The sequence below is a fragment of the Eschrichtius robustus genome, chromosome 10 (assembly GCF_028021215.1).
Source record: "Eschrichtius robustus isolate mEscRob2 chromosome 10, mEscRob2.pri, whole genome shotgun sequence".
NCBI classification, from domain to species: domain Eukaryota; kingdom Metazoa; phylum Chordata; class Mammalia; order Artiodactyla; family Eschrichtiidae; genus Eschrichtius; species Eschrichtius robustus.
In genome coordinates, this window is record NC_090833.1 from 34,025,551 (window position 1) to 34,045,186 (window position 19,636).

The 19,636-nt window shown below is 41.7% G+C and overlaps 1 protein-coding gene across 7 annotated transcripts in view; it reads left to right on the forward strand.

Moving 5' to 3' along the window:
- Nucleotides 1-948: 948 nt before the first annotated feature.
- The window catches only part of HEMGN (hemogen), a 42,296-nt gene continuing 23,608 nt past the window's right edge, over nucleotides 949-19,636 (forward strand). For 2 of the 7 annotated variants that reach the window (XM_068551798.1, XM_068551801.1), the window contains exon 1: nucleotides 19,030-19,128. Coding sequence is in view for 1 of the 7 variants with exons in the window: in XM_068551796.1 (XP_068407897.1) it covers nucleotides 7,964-8,039; nucleotides 13,239-13,304 (142 nt within the window). In the remaining 6 variants the exon portion in view is untranslated. Of the gene's footprint in view, nucleotides 4,419-7,920; nucleotides 8,040-13,238; nucleotides 13,305-14,345; nucleotides 14,496-19,029; nucleotides 19,129-19,636 lie in introns of those variants that run through there. The other 5 variants (XM_068551796.1, XM_068551802.1, XM_068551800.1 and 2 more) reach the window with 5 other exon arrangements.

Genomic DNA, 19,636 nt, shown 5'->3' on the forward strand with positions numbered 1-19,636 from the left:
CCCGGGGTCCCTCCTCGACGCGCCCGGAGGCGGGTCTCCAGCCCGCGCTTGGACGTTTGCCGGGAGGGCTGAGGGGGGGACTTTACAGCCCGGCTTCGGGGGTCCCTAAGGCCAAGTCCTTCTGCGGAGGCTCGGCCCGGCCAGGCCTGCCCGACACCCGCGAAGGCGGGAGACTTGTAGAGAACGCGGGACGAGGGCTTTTGGGTGCACCTCCCGCTCCTCCGCACCGTGTGGGGCCAACAGCCCGAGTCCCGCGTCTCCTTGACCGGGTGGGGCTGGAAGTGCTGCGAGGATCCTCGTCGGGGGGCAGAATCGCGGCGGGCCCGCGTTCTACCGCGTGGCACCGGGCGGAGTCGGCCTTCGTGGCCGGCGGGGACACGGCAGCCCCGGCCGCTTGCCCAAGCCACAGGGGAGCCGAGGGTCCCCAAGTCCGGGAGAATCTCCCTGGGTTTTCTAACATTTAAATATAGGCTAGCGAAGGCAGCAATTAGCATCTCTAATGGGGCCTCGGAGTTTACAGAGTTTCTTCGAAGACTTTTATCTCGTTTATTTTTAAGGGCACCCCAGTGAGGTGTGTGAATTCTCTATGGTCTCCATTTCGGGGATTGGCAGGTAGCCTTTGTAATGGGCTGGCTCAGAGAGCGCCCTGAGAGACAGGGTTAGAGCACTAAGTCGGCTTTGCAGAGCTCAGGGAAATAATGTAACGTTACATTCAGCTTAAAATAAGTAAATACGTCACGTGTCAAATCAGATACCATCTTAATTCTAGTATGGACAAGAGGCTCCAAGATTGAGAACAATTTATGAATAGAGAAAACCTTACAATTCTATGCATTAACCTAAGGTTTTCTTCAAGTTAAGAAAGACTGCACTCTTCCATTTCACCTAAGTTCATTTAGTGGCAAACAAAACTACCTATATCAATTTTTAAAATATCAGATGCATTAAAATGTCAAAGCAAAAAAGGTTTTAGGAGGATTATGGGAAAAGGCAAAAAAAACTTTCTAGTATGTTGTTTCCTGAGTCTTGTATTTAAAATGTTAGTCTCAGCAGTCATCTCTGTGACAGGGGAAAATGATGAGGGAAGTGCTCTTCAGGATGTCACACTAGGTCTGTAACTGTAAGGTTATGAGAACCACAGGGCCATGAGATGAAGGCTTTTACCAAAAAACTAGCAAATTAGTTCCATGAGCTAACAAGCAATGATTGAGCATCCACTTCTAGGGCTTAATACGTTCTTTCTAATTTAATGCTCAGACTACCCTGTGAAGTAGATTGTATTTTTGTCGTTTTACAGATGAGGAACTGAAGCTGTGTGGCCAACAAGAGGTGGAGCTAGGGTTTAAACCCAGATGGGTCTGACTCCAAGGCCTGTGTCTTTTCTGCTACACTATCAGTCTGTGTGGAATGAAGTCGTAGCATGGGGGTCTGCTTTGGAACAGTAGGTTGGGAACAATTGTAGAGAGGCTTTAATACCAAACAGAGGCTGCAGGCGCCATCTTGTAGGTAAAGGGGAGATGCTGAAGGAGACTGGGACGTGGTAGCTCTGTGCTAGAGAGAGTGGGAACCTGGTGGCTTGTGGGGGAGGTGATATCAATCCTTAGGGAGAAAGGGCAGAAGCTTGGAACCCTGTCCTCTCTTTATGACCAACTCAAGGGTATGAGGACTCACAAGATAAATGTGTGTTTTATAAGATTAAGCTACAAAGTAATTAATAAACATAGCCACAATGTGCAGCAAATAAAAAGAAAGCAAAAGAGCCAGAAGAGGGACTACAGACCCGGCACTGTCCCTTCTGACACAGCCGGTGCTGGCATGCACCTCTGTGAACAAAGAGCATGTGTTCCAGTGACATGCTTCTTTGTCAGGGGCTTCACTGCCAAAGGCATAAATAACACAGGCAGAACAGGGTGTGTCTCACTGCCCTGCCAACATCTTCCACTGGACTGTAGGTCCACAGGCCTGAAGGGGCTGTTGTCACACTGCCCTGGTTTTGAATATTGCTGTACTTAACATCATTCTGTGTATGCATCTGGGTGTGAGAAAGAAGTAGAATATTGAACTGTATCTAAGCTGCAATCATTATCATGATTTTGGATTTATGGATTTGAAGGACTGGAAGGGAATAAGGAAAAGCGAAAACATCTTAGTTTGTGAGGGAGTCTGAACTATGGGTAAATCTCTTTTACTTCCATTGATGTTAATGTTTACCTAATAAGTAATACAGATATCAAACAATGCCTGGTTTTGGCACTCCTTTGAGTCTTAAAACTGCTTGTTGATCAGAATGTGTGTATTCCAATAAGCTCCAAAATGTCTGAGGAGAACACTCGGAGCTAGTTTGTAACTCCTTGGATCTGCTCTCCACCCCACTGCCTCAGCAATGTCATCAGAGGATCAGAGCCTTCCACAAACTTTGTGTCTGTGAACAGACTTCAACAAATCTGAAGATGAAACAGGCCCACTCAGGCATTTGCTTAACTGGCCTTGAAACCAGTTTTGCAGACTGGGCACCTTTTCTCTTTAGGAAAGACAGTATATGAAGGTGATGCATAAGATGGGGTGAAGAAATCATTACTCTTTAAATATTAAACACTTCCATTCTTTCCCTCCTCTCCCATACACATTTGCATACACTGGTAAATCTGTCCTCTGAGTCTCCACAGTATGGTCTGTGTGCCTGTTATAGCAGCTAGGCAACACGTGGGAGTTGTTGAAGGATCTAAATTCTCAGCAAGACTGTGAGCTCATACAAATATTTCTGGATGATATGAATGGAGAGCAGGAACCTGGGGCCATCTTTAGAACATAGGTGCCCTGCAAATGTGTTATGTTGAAATAATGTCACGTGTACTCAAAAATACTACCTAGAAACAGCTGAGACACTGAGACAAAGGGAGAGAGGAAGGCAAATAGTTGGGTGAAAATGGGTTAAGGAATAAGATCTTGTTAGTCACCAGATGGTAAAAAAAAAAAAAAGAGGAGGGGAGAGTGTCAGGTGTGCAGGCAGCTGCAGGTCCAGTAAGGGGCCCCTGCCAAGACAGCCAGATTCCGTTCTGCTCTCTGAAACAGCTGTAGGTGCGTGGCCTTCCTGGGGCAGCAAGGAAGAGCTGTGACTACCAAGAGTCGGGTTTAACATTTATTAAACACTATCCTTATGCCAAGTACTATGCTTGGGACATTTGTGTACATTGCATCTCAGTTAATCCTGGCACCAACTCACTGGGACAAGACTATAATTCCCTTTTATTTTTTAGGAAACAGGCTTAGCAAAGCCAAGTGGAACTCACATAGCTAGTAAGAACCTGGATTTCTCTGTCATTAAAATCTCACTGTAATTCATTCTCATTACTTTGATCCACTAGTCTTCACAACTGCTTCTGAAAACTTTGATCCACTAGTCCTCACAACTGCTTCTGAAAAGCCTTTTTGTTTTCTCTGCTTTAAGAAGATTTACATGCTCAAGGAGGGAGTGGAGAGGAAGTTACAAAAAAAAAAACCTAAAGAAAATATTAAATTTTAAAATTAGATTCCTACTATTGAGACATATCCACCATTAAGGTGTATATCCTTGTGGCTTTTTTTTCCTATATTATACATATTTAAAAAAAAAACAATATTGGGGGGACTTGGCTGGCGGTCCAGGGGTTAAGACTCAGCACTTCCACTGCAGGGGGCGCGGGTTCCATCCCTGGTTGGGGAACTAAGACCCGCATGCCACGTGACGCGGCCACAAAATTTAAAAAGAAAACTATGTTTTCACGATTAAAAAAAAAACGATATTGGGACCAGATTGAAGATTTTTGCTTGAAACTTGTTTTTCCAGCTACCACTATGGTAAGTAATGAGTTAATACTCATGACAAATACGAGTGTTAACTTTGCTCAGTGTTTTTCCCTTTTAGAGATGGACTCTAGTAATGTGGGAATCCACTCCATCACTTACAGGCTGTGTGCTTTGGGACAAACCACATAACCTCTAGGAGCCTCAGGCTGCTTATCTCGGGACTGTTGTGAGGATTAGACATGATCCTGTGGGTGAAGCTCCTACCTGGCGCCGTGCCTGGCACTCTCTCTGTGCCCCAGTCACAGTCACTGCAAGGCAGAGTCCCTCCCTTCTAAGCAGAGGCCCAGAGCTTGCTAGCCTCCTCAGGGGTTGGCCAAGTTCTGCTGTGGCCATTAGTCTTCCACTTCTGCTCCATGCCCTTCATCTCCTGTAGTTACCTTGCCCTTTTGGCTGAGGGACGGGCTCACCTCAAACCAATGTAAGTTGTTTATTTATTTATTTTTATGTTTTCTTTTTGGCTGCACCGAGTGGCTGGCGGGATCTTAGTTCCCTGACCAGGGATTGAACCCGGGCCACCACAGTGAAAACGCTGAGTCCTAACCACTGGACCGCCAGGGAATTCTCTAATCAATGTAAGTTTTGACTTTCAAAAGGGGTGGACTCATTTTCTGTTTCATGCAGGCCTTGGTCTCTCTTGAGTAACTGAGAACATACTCCTGGAAAATATCTGTGTGGCCCCGCGGTGTTGGACATCCCTCTCCTCCATAATTAGCCAGCATCCCCACCATCTGGACTCACTCATACCTCACAGGGATTTCCTTGTCCACACAGAACTAAGATTGATCCAAGAGCCCTGCTCCTGCTGACCGAACTCTACCATCTGTTCTCAAGCTTGCTTTGCCAGCTCCTGCCCAGCCAGGGGCCCCTCAGTGGGCATGCAAGTTGGTTTGTGTGCACCCTAATTTGCTAGTCTCTTATTTTGGTAAAGGCCCAAAGTCCCAAATACCCTCACACTCTGCTTCTTCCTTGAAAAGCAGGGCAGCTGGCTTCCTGATTTCTTTATGTTTATTTATGCACGTACTACAGAAAACTTGGAAACTATACTTAACCAGAAAAAAAAAGAAAAAGAAGAAGAAGAAAGAAAAAGAAAAGAAAAATCTCAATTCAGAGCTAAACACTGCTCACGTTTTGGTGTCTATTCTTCCAGTCTTTTCTCTACACACATATGGCACTTTCTCAAGTCTCAGATTGCCAGAAGCATCATCTCATTAATAACAGCTTTTCAGGCAGGCAGGGAGGGGGGAACCACTCCATTAAATATTCATATTGATTGTAAGAGACATTTTTATTTCAGAAATAGTAAGTGGTGGAAAAAAAGTATCATAGTACCTAGGAAATACTGTGTATATTACATTAAAAAATTTTTAAGTGGGATACTATAACCTGCTTTTTTCAGTTAACATATTATGAGCATATTTCCATACCATTGAATAGTCTTTTACAATATATATTCCTTGAGGACATTCTTCTACAAAATGAAAATAGCTTTTCTTTTTCTGAATATAAAGACAATATATATTCATGTAGCAAATGCATAAAATGCACCAAAAGTATAAAGAAGAAAATACAAGCCAGCTAAAATCCTATTACCTAACAGCAACCACTGTTAACATTTTTGTTAACAGTGAGGTATTTCTATGAATGTAGATGTATAAGTAAAGTATATTATATAAGTGGAATACTACTATAAAGAGCGCTTTGTAACATGCTTTTATTTTTCACTTAGCAGTAGGTCACAGGAATTGCTCCAAGTCAATAAATCATTTCATCATTTTTAAAGTCTGCCTCATATTTCATTGTACAGATGAAATTGTAGCACAATTTATTCACCTAGTCTTCTACTGATAGACATTTAGTTTACTTCCAGTTGTTCACCATTATACATAACATCTTTGTACAGTTATCTCCTTGAAATAAATGCCTAGAAGTACAACTCCTGAATCAGAGTACATATTTTTCAAATTGGATATACATGGCAAATTGCCCTTCAGACGCTGTTCCTCTTTTATGCTCCCATTAGCAGTGTGTAAGACTTCCCCTCAGTCTTGCCTAAACTGGGTATTATCTTTTAAAAATCTTTGTCAATCATTTTTCAACTAATGTCAAGGTTGAAAACCTAAGGGTGCCAAGACAATTCAATGTGAAAGAATAGTCTTTTAAACAAAATGTGCTTGGACTCATATAGCCATATGCAAAAGAAAGAAGTTGAACCTCTGCCTCACACCATATATAAAAATTAACTCAAAATGGACCATACACTTAAATACAAGAGCTGGAACTATAAGACTCAGGAAACCTAGGAGTAAATCTTCATGACCTTGCATTAGGCAAAGCTTTCTTAGATATGACACCAAAAGCACAGCAAGCCAAAGAAGAAAGAGATAAATTGGACTTAATCAAAATTTAAAACTTTCATGCTTCAAATGATACCATCAAGAAAGTGAAAAGACAATGCATGGAATGAGAGAAAATATTTGTGAATCATATATCTAATAAGGGTCTTGTATCCAGAATAGATAAAGAACTATTAGAGCTCAACAACAAAAAGACAAATAACCCAATTAAAAATGGGCAGAGAATTTGAATAGACATTTCTCCAAAGAAGATATACAAATGGCCAATAAGCACAAAAAGAAGCTTAATGTTATTAGGCATTCGGGAAATGAAAATCAAAACCACAATGAGATACCACTTCGCACTTACTAGGATGGCTATAATTAAAATGATGGACAACAAGTGTTGGTGAGGATGTGGAAAAATTGGAACCCTTGTGCATTGCTTGTGAGAATGTAAAATGGTGCAGCTGCTGTGGAAAACAGCTTGGCAGTTCCTCAAAAAGTTAAACATAGAGCCAGCAGTTTCACTGTTAGTTATATACCCAAGAGAATAAAAATATATGTCCATACGAAATTTGTACATGAATGTTTACAGCAGCATTATTCATAATTATCATAAACTGGAAACAACCGAAATGTCCATAAACTGGACGTTTTGGTTGTTTATCCATAACAGAATAGATAAACAAAATGTAGTATATACATACAATGGAATACAGTTAACTGATACTTCAACATGGATGAACCTTAAAAATATTATGTTAGCTGAAAGAAGTCAGGCAAGATGACCACATAGTGTATGATTCCATTTATATGGAATGTCTAAAAAAAGCAAATCCATAGAGACAGAAAATAGATTAGTGGTCGCCAAGGGCTGGGAGTAATAGGGAGTGACTTCTAATGAGTATGGGGTTTCTTTTTGGGATAACAGGAATGCTCTGGAATTTGATAGTAGTGATGGTTGCACAACTCTCTGAACATACTAAAAACTACTGAATTGTACACTTTAGAAGTGAACTTTATGGTAACTGAGTTACATCTCAATAAAACTGTAAAATTTTTTTATCAATTAGGTAAGTTGACAATGATATCTCATTTTTACTTTAATTTGTACTTGTTTATATAACTAATGGGGCTGAATATTTTTTCAGGTATTTATAAAGTATTTGTTTTCCTTTATAAGTTACCTGTTTATGTCCTGTTGGTATTTTAAAACTATTTATTAATAAGTGCTCTGTATATATTAAGAATATTAACCCTTAGTCTGACATTCACGTTCAAACTGTTTTCCCCACTTGTTGTTTGCTTTTAAAATTTTATTTATGTATGTATATATACATACACAAACACACATACTGGGGAGGGTGATAAAGAAAAATTTCAAATTTTTGTTTAGGATAAAATTGATCTTTATGGTTATTGCTCTCATGTCATGAGAGCCTTCCCCACCCCAAGACTATATCAATATTCACCTATATTTTCATCTGATACTTCTGGTTTCATTTTTATGTGAAGTCTGTAATCTATATAGATTAATATTTTAATGTATGCCTTGAAGTAAAGGTCTAATTTTCTTTATTTTTAATGGTTAGCTACTTGTCCCAATACCATGTGTTAAATAATCATCTTTCCCCCAATGAACATGAAATGTGGCCCTTAACACATACTAAGTTCTTACACATTCTTAAGTCTATTTCTGGACCTCCTTCTCTGTTCACTTATTTTTCTATCTCACCAGTACCCTTCTGGGACAGTTTAGTAAATGGAAAGCCAGTGGACAAATGACAGAAGACCAGAAGTTTATTCTCTGGAGACATGGGCTCAGAGCGGCACTGGACTCGGGGACACCAGGCCCAGGTGAGAGTGCATCTCCATTAACCATGTAGAAGTGGAGAAATACCTTTCAGAATGCACAGTGCCACCACTAGTCCTATGCTACCCTCCATATTATCTCCCTCCCTATTTATTATCATTCTTCCCCCGAAGAATGCACAGTTGATCCTTTTTTTTTGGCCTCACTATGCGGTGTGTGGGATCTTAGTTCCCTGACAGGGATTGAACCTGTGCCCCCTGCAGTGGAAGTGTGGAGTCTTAACCACTGGACAGCCAGGGAAATCCCCACACTTGACCCTTGGACAATGCAGGTTCGTACTGTGGGGGACCACTTATACGTGAATTTTTTTTCAATAAATACAAATTACAGTCCTATACAATATAAGGTTCATTGAATCCGTGCATGCAGATTGGATGTGGAGGGCCGACTGTAAAGTTATACATGGATTTTCAACTTCAGGGAGGATTGGCAACCCTGACCCTTGTGTTGTTCAAGAGTCAACTGTACCATCAGCCAAGATGTAAAATGATATCAGAAGGATCTCTGGTTAGTCATGATGGATTTAACTCATATGCTTACCTCCACATCCTCCCAAATCCTTAAAAGGATTTAAAGATAAAGTTGAGGAAATTTTCCCAGAAAGTAGAACAAAAAGATAATGAAATATACTAAAGGACAAATAAAATCAAAGGATCAGTCCAGGAGGTCCAATAACCGACTAATCAGAGTTCAAGAAAGAGAGAAAAAATAAAATGAAGGGAATTCAGTGGAAGTCTACATCCCAAATGGTAATATACCCCTCCAACTCCCCTTTCCCCACTTAGTTCCAGAATGCTAATAACTAATCTCCAAAGGCAGGAGATTGGAGGGTTCTTTTCTGAGGAAAGTGACTGGTTTATTTTTTAAAAATATTTATTTATTTATTTATTTTTGGCTGCGTTGGGTCTTCGTTGCTGTGCGTGGGCTTTCTCTAGTTGTGGTGAGCGGGGGCTACTTTTCGTTGAGGTGCACGGGCTTCTCATTGTGGTGGCTTGTCTTGCTGCAGAGCACGGGCTCTAGGCGCGCGGGCTTCAGTAGTTGTGGCTCACTGGCTCTAGAGCGCAGGCTTAGTAGTTGTGGTGCATGAGCTTAGTTGCTCCGTGGCATGTGAGGTCTTCCCGGCCCAGGGATTGAACCCATGTCCCCTGCATTGGCAGGCGGATTCTTAACCACCGCGCCACGAGGGAAGTCCAAAGTGACTGGTTTAAGAGTGAACATCTAAGATAACCAAATTTCTTTTATTTTAGCTATAATTTCCAAGGGCTCTTTTTTGTCTTTATAATTATTCATTTTTCATAGCATCCTGTTTTTATTTCATTGATGTAACATCTCTTCTCTTTGAGAAGATAAAGTTTTATTCTGATATCTGAATTGTCTCCATTTTCTCCAAGTTCCTTTTTACTAACTCAGATTTCTGGCTCTAGTGTTAGAGTCTGTTAACCCAAAACAATAAAACAGCTGGTTATTTTACCAGCAAAACGAGTTTATTTGGGAGCAGCAAACAATTGCAACTCAGGACACACAACTATGGTGAACCACATGCAAGTCCAGTTAAGAAAAAGAAAGGAGACTCTTTTATAGAAGAGAAGGGGAAATTGGGAGAGGCTGTTAAAAACAAAAAGTCCATTGGAGGAAACTGGGACTTTGAAGTATAGTGGCCTTTCACTGGCTGAGCTGTTGCCAGGCAAGGAGAAATCTTTCTTCCTCCTAAGGTGGTATAGTAGTGTCACTTCTTGCTAGAGATGCAAGGTAGGTCTCTACCTGTCAGGATCTCTATGAATGTTGTGTGGTATGTACATGAGAGCTCCCCCTCTGGCCTCCCAGCTCCATTTTAGTGAGGTTTCCTTTTGTTAATTTTCACAAGTCTTTCCTGAGTATCTGACCATCCTTGTATGTCCGTTCATATTTATGAGAGAGGGGCTAAACAGATGACTGGAAACTCTGATGTACTGATAGGTCTTAGAGACTTGTGGGTATCACTCCATGGTGATCAGGAAGCAAGCAGGCATTTCCATTGAGAGACCTCCAAATGCCAGTATTTTCAGTACCTACGGCTGTAAAGGATGAAATTATCAAGCAATAATACAACACAATTCCTTTGGATTTCCAGGTTGAAATGGCCCATCAAGGCATATTATAATGAAAATCAGAAAACCAGAGATCCTGAAAGTGTCCTAAGAGAAAAAAGTCATAATGAAAGAATCAAAAATCAAAATGGTATGAGACTTAATAGACCACAGGGAACTAGAAGACAGTGGAGGAATTGATGCCTTCTGAGGAAATTCTGAGGAAAAGGATCCTCCTCTTAGAACGTAACACACAGCCAAACTGTCATTCAAGAGTGAGAGTAGAATAAAAATATTTTCAGACATTCAAGATCTCAAAATATTAACCCTCCACGCACCCTTTCTCAGGAAGCTACTGGAGAATACCCTCCCTTAAGGGTAGCTGTAGTGGGCCTTGAGGACAACCCAATACAGATGGAAACAGAGGACAGGGGCTCCAGGAGGTATGCTGGAAAATAAACATGAAGATTACCTCCTGTGCAGCCACATTGAGAGGTGACTGCAGCTTTGACAGAGAAATGAAAACAATAAAAAGAGGTCATTCTTAACTCCAGGAAAAATAAAAAGTTGTACAAGAAATATAATTACAATATGTTATATGGCTCATCTGTAAACATTATGTAGTCACATAACATAAATAACCAACACTGAAAGGAGGTGGGAAGTCATAGCTGTGTGGGAGTGAGGATCTGAGAGCTAAATCCTTACTTTTCATAGTAGGAAGTCAATAGTTAATGTTCAAAAAACATTGGATGTAATATAACAACATTATTTACATAAAAGAAGGCAAACACCAGAGACGACAGTTAAAAGAATTGAAGTTGCTGTCTCTGGAGAAGAGGGAGGAAAGTGGGAGGGGCCAGGCGGGAGAATGCTGTTTTGGTAACAAGCTCTGTAGTAGTCTTTTTTGCGTTTAAAACTCTCTCCTTCTCCAATAAAGATGTTAAAAACAAAAAACAAAAAAACCACACCAACTCTCTCCTTGTATTACTCTGAAACAAATGACATTTAAATTAAAAAGCTTGCAAGCTGGCAGAGCTGGCTCCTGACAGTGGGTGTGGATGCTGGGAAAAGGTGTTCTGCCTGCCTGGGATCTATTCCGAAAGGGCTGGAGGTCCCCAGAGCACAGAGGACAGACGGTGTGGGAGGGGCCAAGGGCCTTCCCGCCTTTTCTGGGGCACTCTGCTCCTGGAGTGGAGGTGGGCGTGGTAGGGGCTCAAAATTGGGTTGGATTTTCTTCATACAGCTGCAACATGCACTTTATAAGGCTAGAGATGTTGCCAAGACTCTGGCATTACATTTCTGTCAGATTTTGTACAGTGTTGGGAGATTCCTAATTTCCTGATTTCTTCAAATGTGTTTTATTATTATTTTTTAACATCTTTATTGGAGTATAATTGCTTTACAATGGTGTGTTAGTCTCTGCTTTATAACAAAGTGAATCAGCTATACATATACATATATCCCCATATCTCCTCCCTCTTGCGTCTCCCTCCCACCCTCCCTATCCCACCCCTCTGATGTGTTTTAGAGAGAAGTTGAGAGAGGGCAGGGGGCCACTCAGAAGCCACTGTGTTTGGACATCTGGGTTCTTCTTTCTAGAGCAGGCTGAGCAGGTCGGCCTCCCTCTCACTCTCTTTTTCTCCTCTCTCTTTCTCTCTCTCTTAAATTGAGGAATAATTACAGTAAAATGCACAGATGTTAAGCATGTAGTTGGTGAGTTTTAACAAAGGTGTTCACCTGTGTAACCAACACCTCAATCAAGATAGAAAGCACTGCTATCGCATCCCCCTGTATCCCTTCCAGTGCCCCATCAGAGGCAACCCTTGTTCTAAATTATATCCCCAAGAGACGATTTTGCGCGTTCTTGGACTTCATATGAATGAAATCATACACCTGTACTCTCGTGTGTCTGACTTCTTTCCCTCAACATATTTTTGAGATTCATCTGGGTTGTTGAATGCATCAGTAGCTTGTTTCTTTTTATTGAAGAGTACGATTCCAGTGTATGAATAACATTGCTATTTATTTATTCATTTTCTTAACAAGTCTCTTCTTTCTCAAGACCAGCCTTGTTTCTGAGCTGGAGCAAGTCTTCTTTACATGACCCTTTTTACTAACACACTAATGAGGTTGTTTCCACTGAGTGGAGTTGAAAGATTAAAACTTAGCCTTTATGAAGGACCAGCATCATTATCATGTTATAAATGGAAATCGGATGTAATACATGCTCATTTAGGTTGAAGCTATTTGTGCACCAGGAGACCAATTAAAAGCCTGTGACAATAACCCAGTGTGAGGTAACTGAAGTTTGCACCAGAGTTTTTGGTGTGAAAGGAGAAAGGGAGGGACAGATGGGATAAATATTTCACAGGAAAACTTGACAGGGCTTTGTGACAGATTAGGTGTATGGGATGAAGGGGCAGGATGAAACAAATGCTATTTCCAGGTGGACATCTGCCTGGTGGGTCCCTCTTCTCTTTCACCTTGGGCCAGTCACTCCCTCTGCAAGCTCTGTCCTGTTGGGAAGTTTAAGGAGCTCTGATTCAGTGGCTCAGCCTGCCTTCCATGCCCACTTGTACCTTTTATACACACCTCGGAGCTATTGAAAGGCATAGTGAAATTGCGGAAAGAACACTGAGTTTGGACTTGGTTAGTTTTTCATTCTTTCACTTGCTTAGGCTCCCTAAGTCTCGGTTTCCTCATAGGTGAAATGAAGGTGAGTAAATATCCCCACCCTACCAGATCATTTTGAGAATCAGGGGAAGTGACTTCAAATTTCTTATGATGGTTCACAAGAAACTAATAAGAGAAATCACCTGTAGGAGGGGGTAGGAGGGATGGGGGAAGAAGTGGGAGTGAAACTTTTAGTGAACACCTTTTTTTTTTTTAACCATGTCAGCATATTACCTTTTAAAAATAAAATCCTAAACAGAATCAAATAAGCTATCTCTACAAATGATTAGGCATTCTAGACTGCTGAAAAAGACAGAGCCTGGCTACCTCCTGTCTGTGAGAATCTTGAGGTCCATTAGCCCAGAAGTCCTATCACTCCAGGATAGCTGACAATAGCAAATTATTTCACCTTAATGACAAAAAGTGGGTTTTGTGTTGCAGTGAGAGAACTCTGCTCCAAGAGTAAAGAGATCTGGATCCTGGTCCTGGCTTTTCTGTGTCATTCAGGTGGGTTCCTCCTCTTCTCTGTGTCTTCTATTGAATGAAAGAGTAAGACTGCATGATTTTTGAGATGCTTCCAGCTCTGACTTGCTAGAATATAATGCTAACTTCTAAGCAACAGAGGGTCTCATAATGTGATATCTGTAAAGGATTTGCTGGTGACATTTTTGTATCTAAGACAGGAGCAGGGCAAAGAATCACGTGCTTCTCTTTTCACCTTTTATTTCCTTTGATACTGAAGTATCCAGAAGCAATGAGTCAAGTGGAGTGTGTTTTCCAGAAAAGAAAATTGAGCTGTGTTTCAGTAGAACCATTGGTGCAATCCCATTGCTGTTTGCTACTGACATTAGCCAAAGGGTGTATCAGTGGTATTTTATGTATACACGGCACTTTATATGGATAAAGTTATATCCACTTTATATGGATATCCACTTTATATGGATAAAGTTCCTATTCAATGAATAGGAACTCAAAGATCATATAGTTCAAATTCTAACAAGACTCAAACAATGGCCTTTGGTGCCAAGGAACTCATCTCCTCCTGAGGTGCTTCATTCCGTTTTCATCTTGCTCAAATCATTAGGAAACTGTTCCTTAGGTTGAACTGAAATCTTGACTTCATGATCACTATTAGTGCCAGCTTAGCTCTCTGGGGCTACAAACTACACCTATGTTCTCTCTGGCCAAGGTTGCAAACTGCTGAAATGCAGGCCAGTATTAGACCATGTCTTGTTGGCTCTTAATAGTGTTTAAAAATATCTCAATTAGTTTTCGACGTTAAAACATCATGAGTTTTTTGTTTGTTTGTTTGTTTACATAAACTGTTTCTGACTTTTCTGGAAAGATCTGTGCAGCTGCCTCCCCAATATGATTCTTCCCTTTTTAGTAAACAATTCAAAGCTTTGTTCCAGTCCCTATCTGCTCTGGCTCAGCCTATGTGCTGTTGGGAGAGGCTGATCCCACCCCTGGTTCTAGAACAGGGCATGCAAACTAGTCCTAATTCATCAGCATAGCCCTACGTTTTTGTCACCTTTGTTGATTCAGAAACAAGCACTGTTTCAAGACTGGGATCCTTGGAAACAGAATCCGAGATGGGGAGCTGCATGCAGAAGGCTTACTGAGGAGTGTCCTTAGGACACACACCTATGGGGACCTGAAGAAGACAAGGGTCGGGGTGGAGAGAAGCCGACCAGCAAAGTAGGTGCAATGTAGTTACAACCAAAGCCTCAGCTGATCCCAGGAACTCAGGAATGGGGATGGCCCTTCAGAGTTGTCCCAAACTGAAGTAAGGAGGCCAGACATTTGTATTCCCACATCAGCCAGTCACAGGCCTCAGGCTGCACCCTGGAAGGGGGTGTAAAACCTTGGGGGAAGTGGTTTCCTAAGGCTGAGAGCACGACTATTCCCAGAAGCTGAGGGATGGATGTGTTCCCCCTGAAGAGGGGACCTGGGCCGAGCCCCATAGCATCTCCTACAGGCATAAGACTCAATCCAGATTAATAGAGATTTGCTAGGACTCCTGAGAAAGAGGCTTCCAGAATTGACCTTTATCTCTCTGGATATGGGCAAGGAGCTCTGGGACTTGTCCTTAGCCATCTCACATCAAGGTCAGCTTTGATAACACTGGTGCTCTGCTGAATCAAACCAACCCTGAAGCTTAAATTACCTGGACTCTTAGTGTGAGCTTCATCGTTAAGTCAGTTTTCTGGTTGTGTTTTAATTACTTACAAATGAACATACTTTGACACATTCTGCATTGCAGAGCTACATTCCCTGGCAATATCCCGCTGAATAGCAGCTGCCTCCCTTTAAGATGGGTCACTCGGTTTCCAGTTTACTAGTGCCCACTTGGCTTTTAGAGGTGGTAGCAGAGAGCTAAATCCTAATCTTCTAATAATATGAAGTCAATAGATAATGTCTAAAGTGGAAAAACCAAGACATAGAACAGAGCATGTGTCTGTAAATATGAGGTAAACATCAGAAGAAATAGCTAAAAGTGTTGGCAGTAGTTGCCTCTGGGGAGCTCTGTCAGGGTGGGATGGGACAAGACACTGCAACTGGTTTTTGTGGGAAGCTTTGAAGTGCTCTTTGATTTGAAACCCTGTGTATCCCCGGTTGATAATGCATGCCCTGGGGCATCTTGCCCTGCTCTGGGACTCTCCCATCTCCTAGTTCTCTTGCCTTCCTCTGGCCTTTCTTCTGGGTAGGGGGTTTCCTAAATGCTGGTTGATAATCATCTTAAGCTACCCTTTCTCTCTTTATTATCTTATGCATTCTATCCGCCCCTGGGAGACTTTGTTCCCTACTCCTGATCTCTCCTCTTTAGCTCCTGATCCATATTTCTTCCACAGGATCACCTTGGAATTCCCCTGCCCTATTTCCAACTTGCATGAGGAGGTAACCAAGGTCTCTCCTAGCTCTAACATGCTATGAGGTCTGAAAAATTATATGGAAACATTTAACAAGTCATAAGAATGGATCTCTTTCATTTACTTAATATTATTAGCCATTTTTTTCTTTTGTCATGTTGACTGAAAAAATGCACAACCTAAAAGTTGAGAATTATGTTTTACTTGGCTAACAAAACTGAGGATGAAAGCCTAGGACGAAACCTCTCAGATAGCTCTGAGAGAGTGCTCTGAGGAGGTAAGGGAGGAGCCGGAATATATAGGAGTATTTGCAGCAAAGAGCAGGTAGTCAGAGCTCCAAAAGATGACTGTTTTTCTTTTTAATTATTTAATTATTTATTTAATTATTTATTTATTTATTTTTGGACTGTTTTTTACTGTGGTAAAATTTATATAGCATAAAGTTCACCATTTTAACCATTTAAAAATATACAATTCAGTAGCATTTAGTTATGAAACCACCACCACTACTTAGTTCCAGAACATTTTCATCACCCCGAGGGAAACCCCGTATCCATTAAGCAGTCACTCCACCTTCTGGCCTCCCCTCACCCTGGGCAACTCCTTATCTGCCTTCTGTCTCTATAGATTTGCCTATTTTGGACATTTCATATAAGTTGAGTCATATAATTTGAAGTCTTTCAATACTATGAAAAAACCAAGTAATATCTTAATATTATTATGAAAATACTTTTGATCTTATGGACCTCCTGGAAGAGTATCAGGATCCCCCAGAGGTCCGCAGAGCAGACTTTGAGAACTGCTGGTCTAGGTCATCCAAGGTGTGGGGCACCAGCCAGCTCCCCATTACAGCTTCTCTGCCAGCACAAGGTGATTGTCATGTCCCCACATCCAACCTGAGGCCTCCACACCTCAGCTTCTCATTTCCCGTGAAAACTCGGTCGGCCACTTCCTGCAAAGTTGAGATTACAATGGATTCACATTCAAACTGCCCGGAGGAACCAAACAACCAAATGGGGACACATTTTTATAAGTTATAAATCTGAATGTGGTAAGAAACTATACCACAAACTGGTTTCCAGTAAAATTCTGATCACTTCCTGGCACTGTCATTACATTTTATAATCACAGTAATTATCTTTTACCTGTGATGAGAGCTGTCATGTACTTTTGAATATCAATCAGCAGCCATGCCATAAATTGCTAGCCCCTTTTTCCTCTGATGATCACAACTTATTTTATTCTTCAAGTATTCTTCTCAGAGTAATCAGCACGCTTTTTATACAGCATATTCAAATGTTAATGCGCACACTGAACTCACACTATTGTGAGACCCATTTGCTCAGGAGCTAAAATTATGTTGCCATTCTGCTTGGTGCTAGAGGTTCTGTGCTCGAAACCGGTTTCCCACATACAAGGAGCCCAGGTTATTTAACGAGAATGTGAGCTAGAATGAGGAGTTAACACTTAATATAGAACCTGGAAGCTAAATGGGGTCAGCACGTATGGGGCCTACACATTTTGAATTAGCTATCCATCACTGCGGAGACAATCAATATTTGAGCAGACTGGCTTTGGGGCAAGTTTAACATCGTTTTTCCAGGGTCTCTACCAAACTCTGCCTCTGCAGGTTAAACTGCCCAAATCACAGCTCTGACAACTGGAAACATTTTCCTCGTACTGGGCTGAAATCTGCTAGAGTTTTTGCTCGTTTTTTTTTTTTTTAATTTCTTTCTATCTTTCACTCGTTTGTTTTTGCTCTGCCCTCTGGAGCCACGTAAAGCATGTCTGCTTTCCGTTCTGTGACTGCCCTTTAGAGATTTAGGACAGTGATCTTGTCCCCATGGTCTGCTCTTGTAAGGCTCAATTGTCCCAGGTCCTTATAGGACAGGTTACCAGTCCCTTTACCACTGTGGTCATTCAGCTTGTCAACGTTCACCCTTTAAAAAAAGAGTGAGGTGCTCAGAATCTGAAACAGTGATCAACGTGTGGTCTGGTCAGGGTGGAAGTGAGCAGGTCTCTGCTGGATGTGAATTCTCATGTTGTATATGATTCTATTAGTGCTTTCCAAGAGGATATTGCCTTTCTCGTTATCCATTACTGATTCCTAATTAGCTAAAACTACCAAGTCTTCTAAGCCATATATTGGTACTTAGGCAATTAGCAGGATCTGAGATTTGTCACCATTACATTGCATCCTGCTAAATTTGGCCCAATGGTTTGGCCTATCAAGACCCTTTTTTGTATCCTGAATCTATCCTTTCCATCCACAGGTGTAGTCAATCTATCAATATTGCTATCTGTATATAAATCAAAGTTAAAAAAGCCTGACAGAAAAGGCCTCAGGATGGAGTCCTTCACCTATTTCCAGAGACCTCAAATCAAAGTATTTGTTCAACCAGTTATAACCCTCCCTTCCCAGCCCCAATACACTCACCTCCATCCTCCAACTGTTCCATCCTCTAACTCAAGCTGTCAGGGAGGGAAAACACCAAAGAATATTCCAGGTTACTAACTAGCTGGTTAAAGTGGCCTAGAAAAGAAACTGAGGAAAAGAAGGGAGGGAGAGGATAAGGCCTGGTGGAGAGCCCAACGTGGCAGGACAGGTTCTTTGAAGTTACTTCCTCTAGGCCCACTCTCCAGCACAGGTTGGGGAGGTATTAAGGTATGAGTCAAATGGAAGATAGTCCAGGGTTCTGCTGTGATGAGAGAGAGAGGAAATCAATAACCAGGAAATAGGACCAATGTTGGAAGCTAGAAGATAGTCAATTAGTATATCAACCTGGAGGGACTAGGCAGAAGAGAACAGAGACAGGTGTGGAGAACGAAGAAAAGAATAAGCATGGGAAACAGAATCTAGGCTTGCTAAGTGGGCTTCAGAGCTGTGCTGTTCAACATGGTAGCCACTAGCTACAGGTGGCTATTTTAATTTAAATTCATAAAAATTAAATTAAAAAATCAGTTCCTGGGACTTCCCTGGTGGCGCAGTGGTTAAGAATCCGCCTGACAATGCAGGGGACATGGGCTCGAGCCTTGGTCTGGGAAGATCCCACATGCTGCAGAGCAACTAAGCCTGTGTGCCACAACTACTGAAGCCCGCGCACCTACAGCCTGTGCTCTGCAACAAGAGAAGCCACCGCAATGAGAAGCCCGTGCACCGCAACGAAGAGTAGCCACTGCTCTCCGAAACTAGAGAAAGCCTGCACAGAGCAACAAAGACCCAACACAGCCAAAAACAAACAAACAAACAAACAAACAAATAAATAAATTTTAAAATAACATTAAAAAAAAATCAGTTCCTCCGTCACATTAGCCACATTTACAGTGTTCCATTGTCACAGGTGACTAGTGGCTACCATATTGGATCATACAGAAGAACATTCCCATCATTGTGGAAAGTTCTATTGGACAGCTCTGCTCTAGAACATTCTAGGTGTACTTCTAAAAAAGGGCCAAACCAGGTAAGATATCATTTTAATGTGCTTATTTTTCCTTTGCTTTCTTCAAGACCCAGCTCATATATCAATTCTTCTGGGAATTCGCCACATGTGTGGTCTGTGACGGTATGCTATAGGCAGCCAAGCATTCTGAGCTATGCAGTTCTTTGTGGTAATGTGTGGATCTAGATAGGACTTAGTATGGAGATCCTGGCATAGCTATTTGTCAATCCTCAACCAAAATGTGGCCTTTTTCCATCTGGGGAAGGCATCCTCCTTGACAAAGCAATTAGCTTTGGGGCAGGAGGGAAAGGAGGGAAACACTGGCCTAGCCAGCCAGATCTGCTGAATCCACCTCTGTAGCTGTAAAAATAATTTGTAATAAAAGCTTTTGACCTCCTGTCCATAAACATTACATAGGCCATCTCGGCCAGGCCATCAAGAAATGGAAGTCAGGGTGTGATTTGCTTGATACAAGATATCTTGTCATCTTACCTGTGGACCCTCACTAAATTTTCAGTCTGCTGTCTTT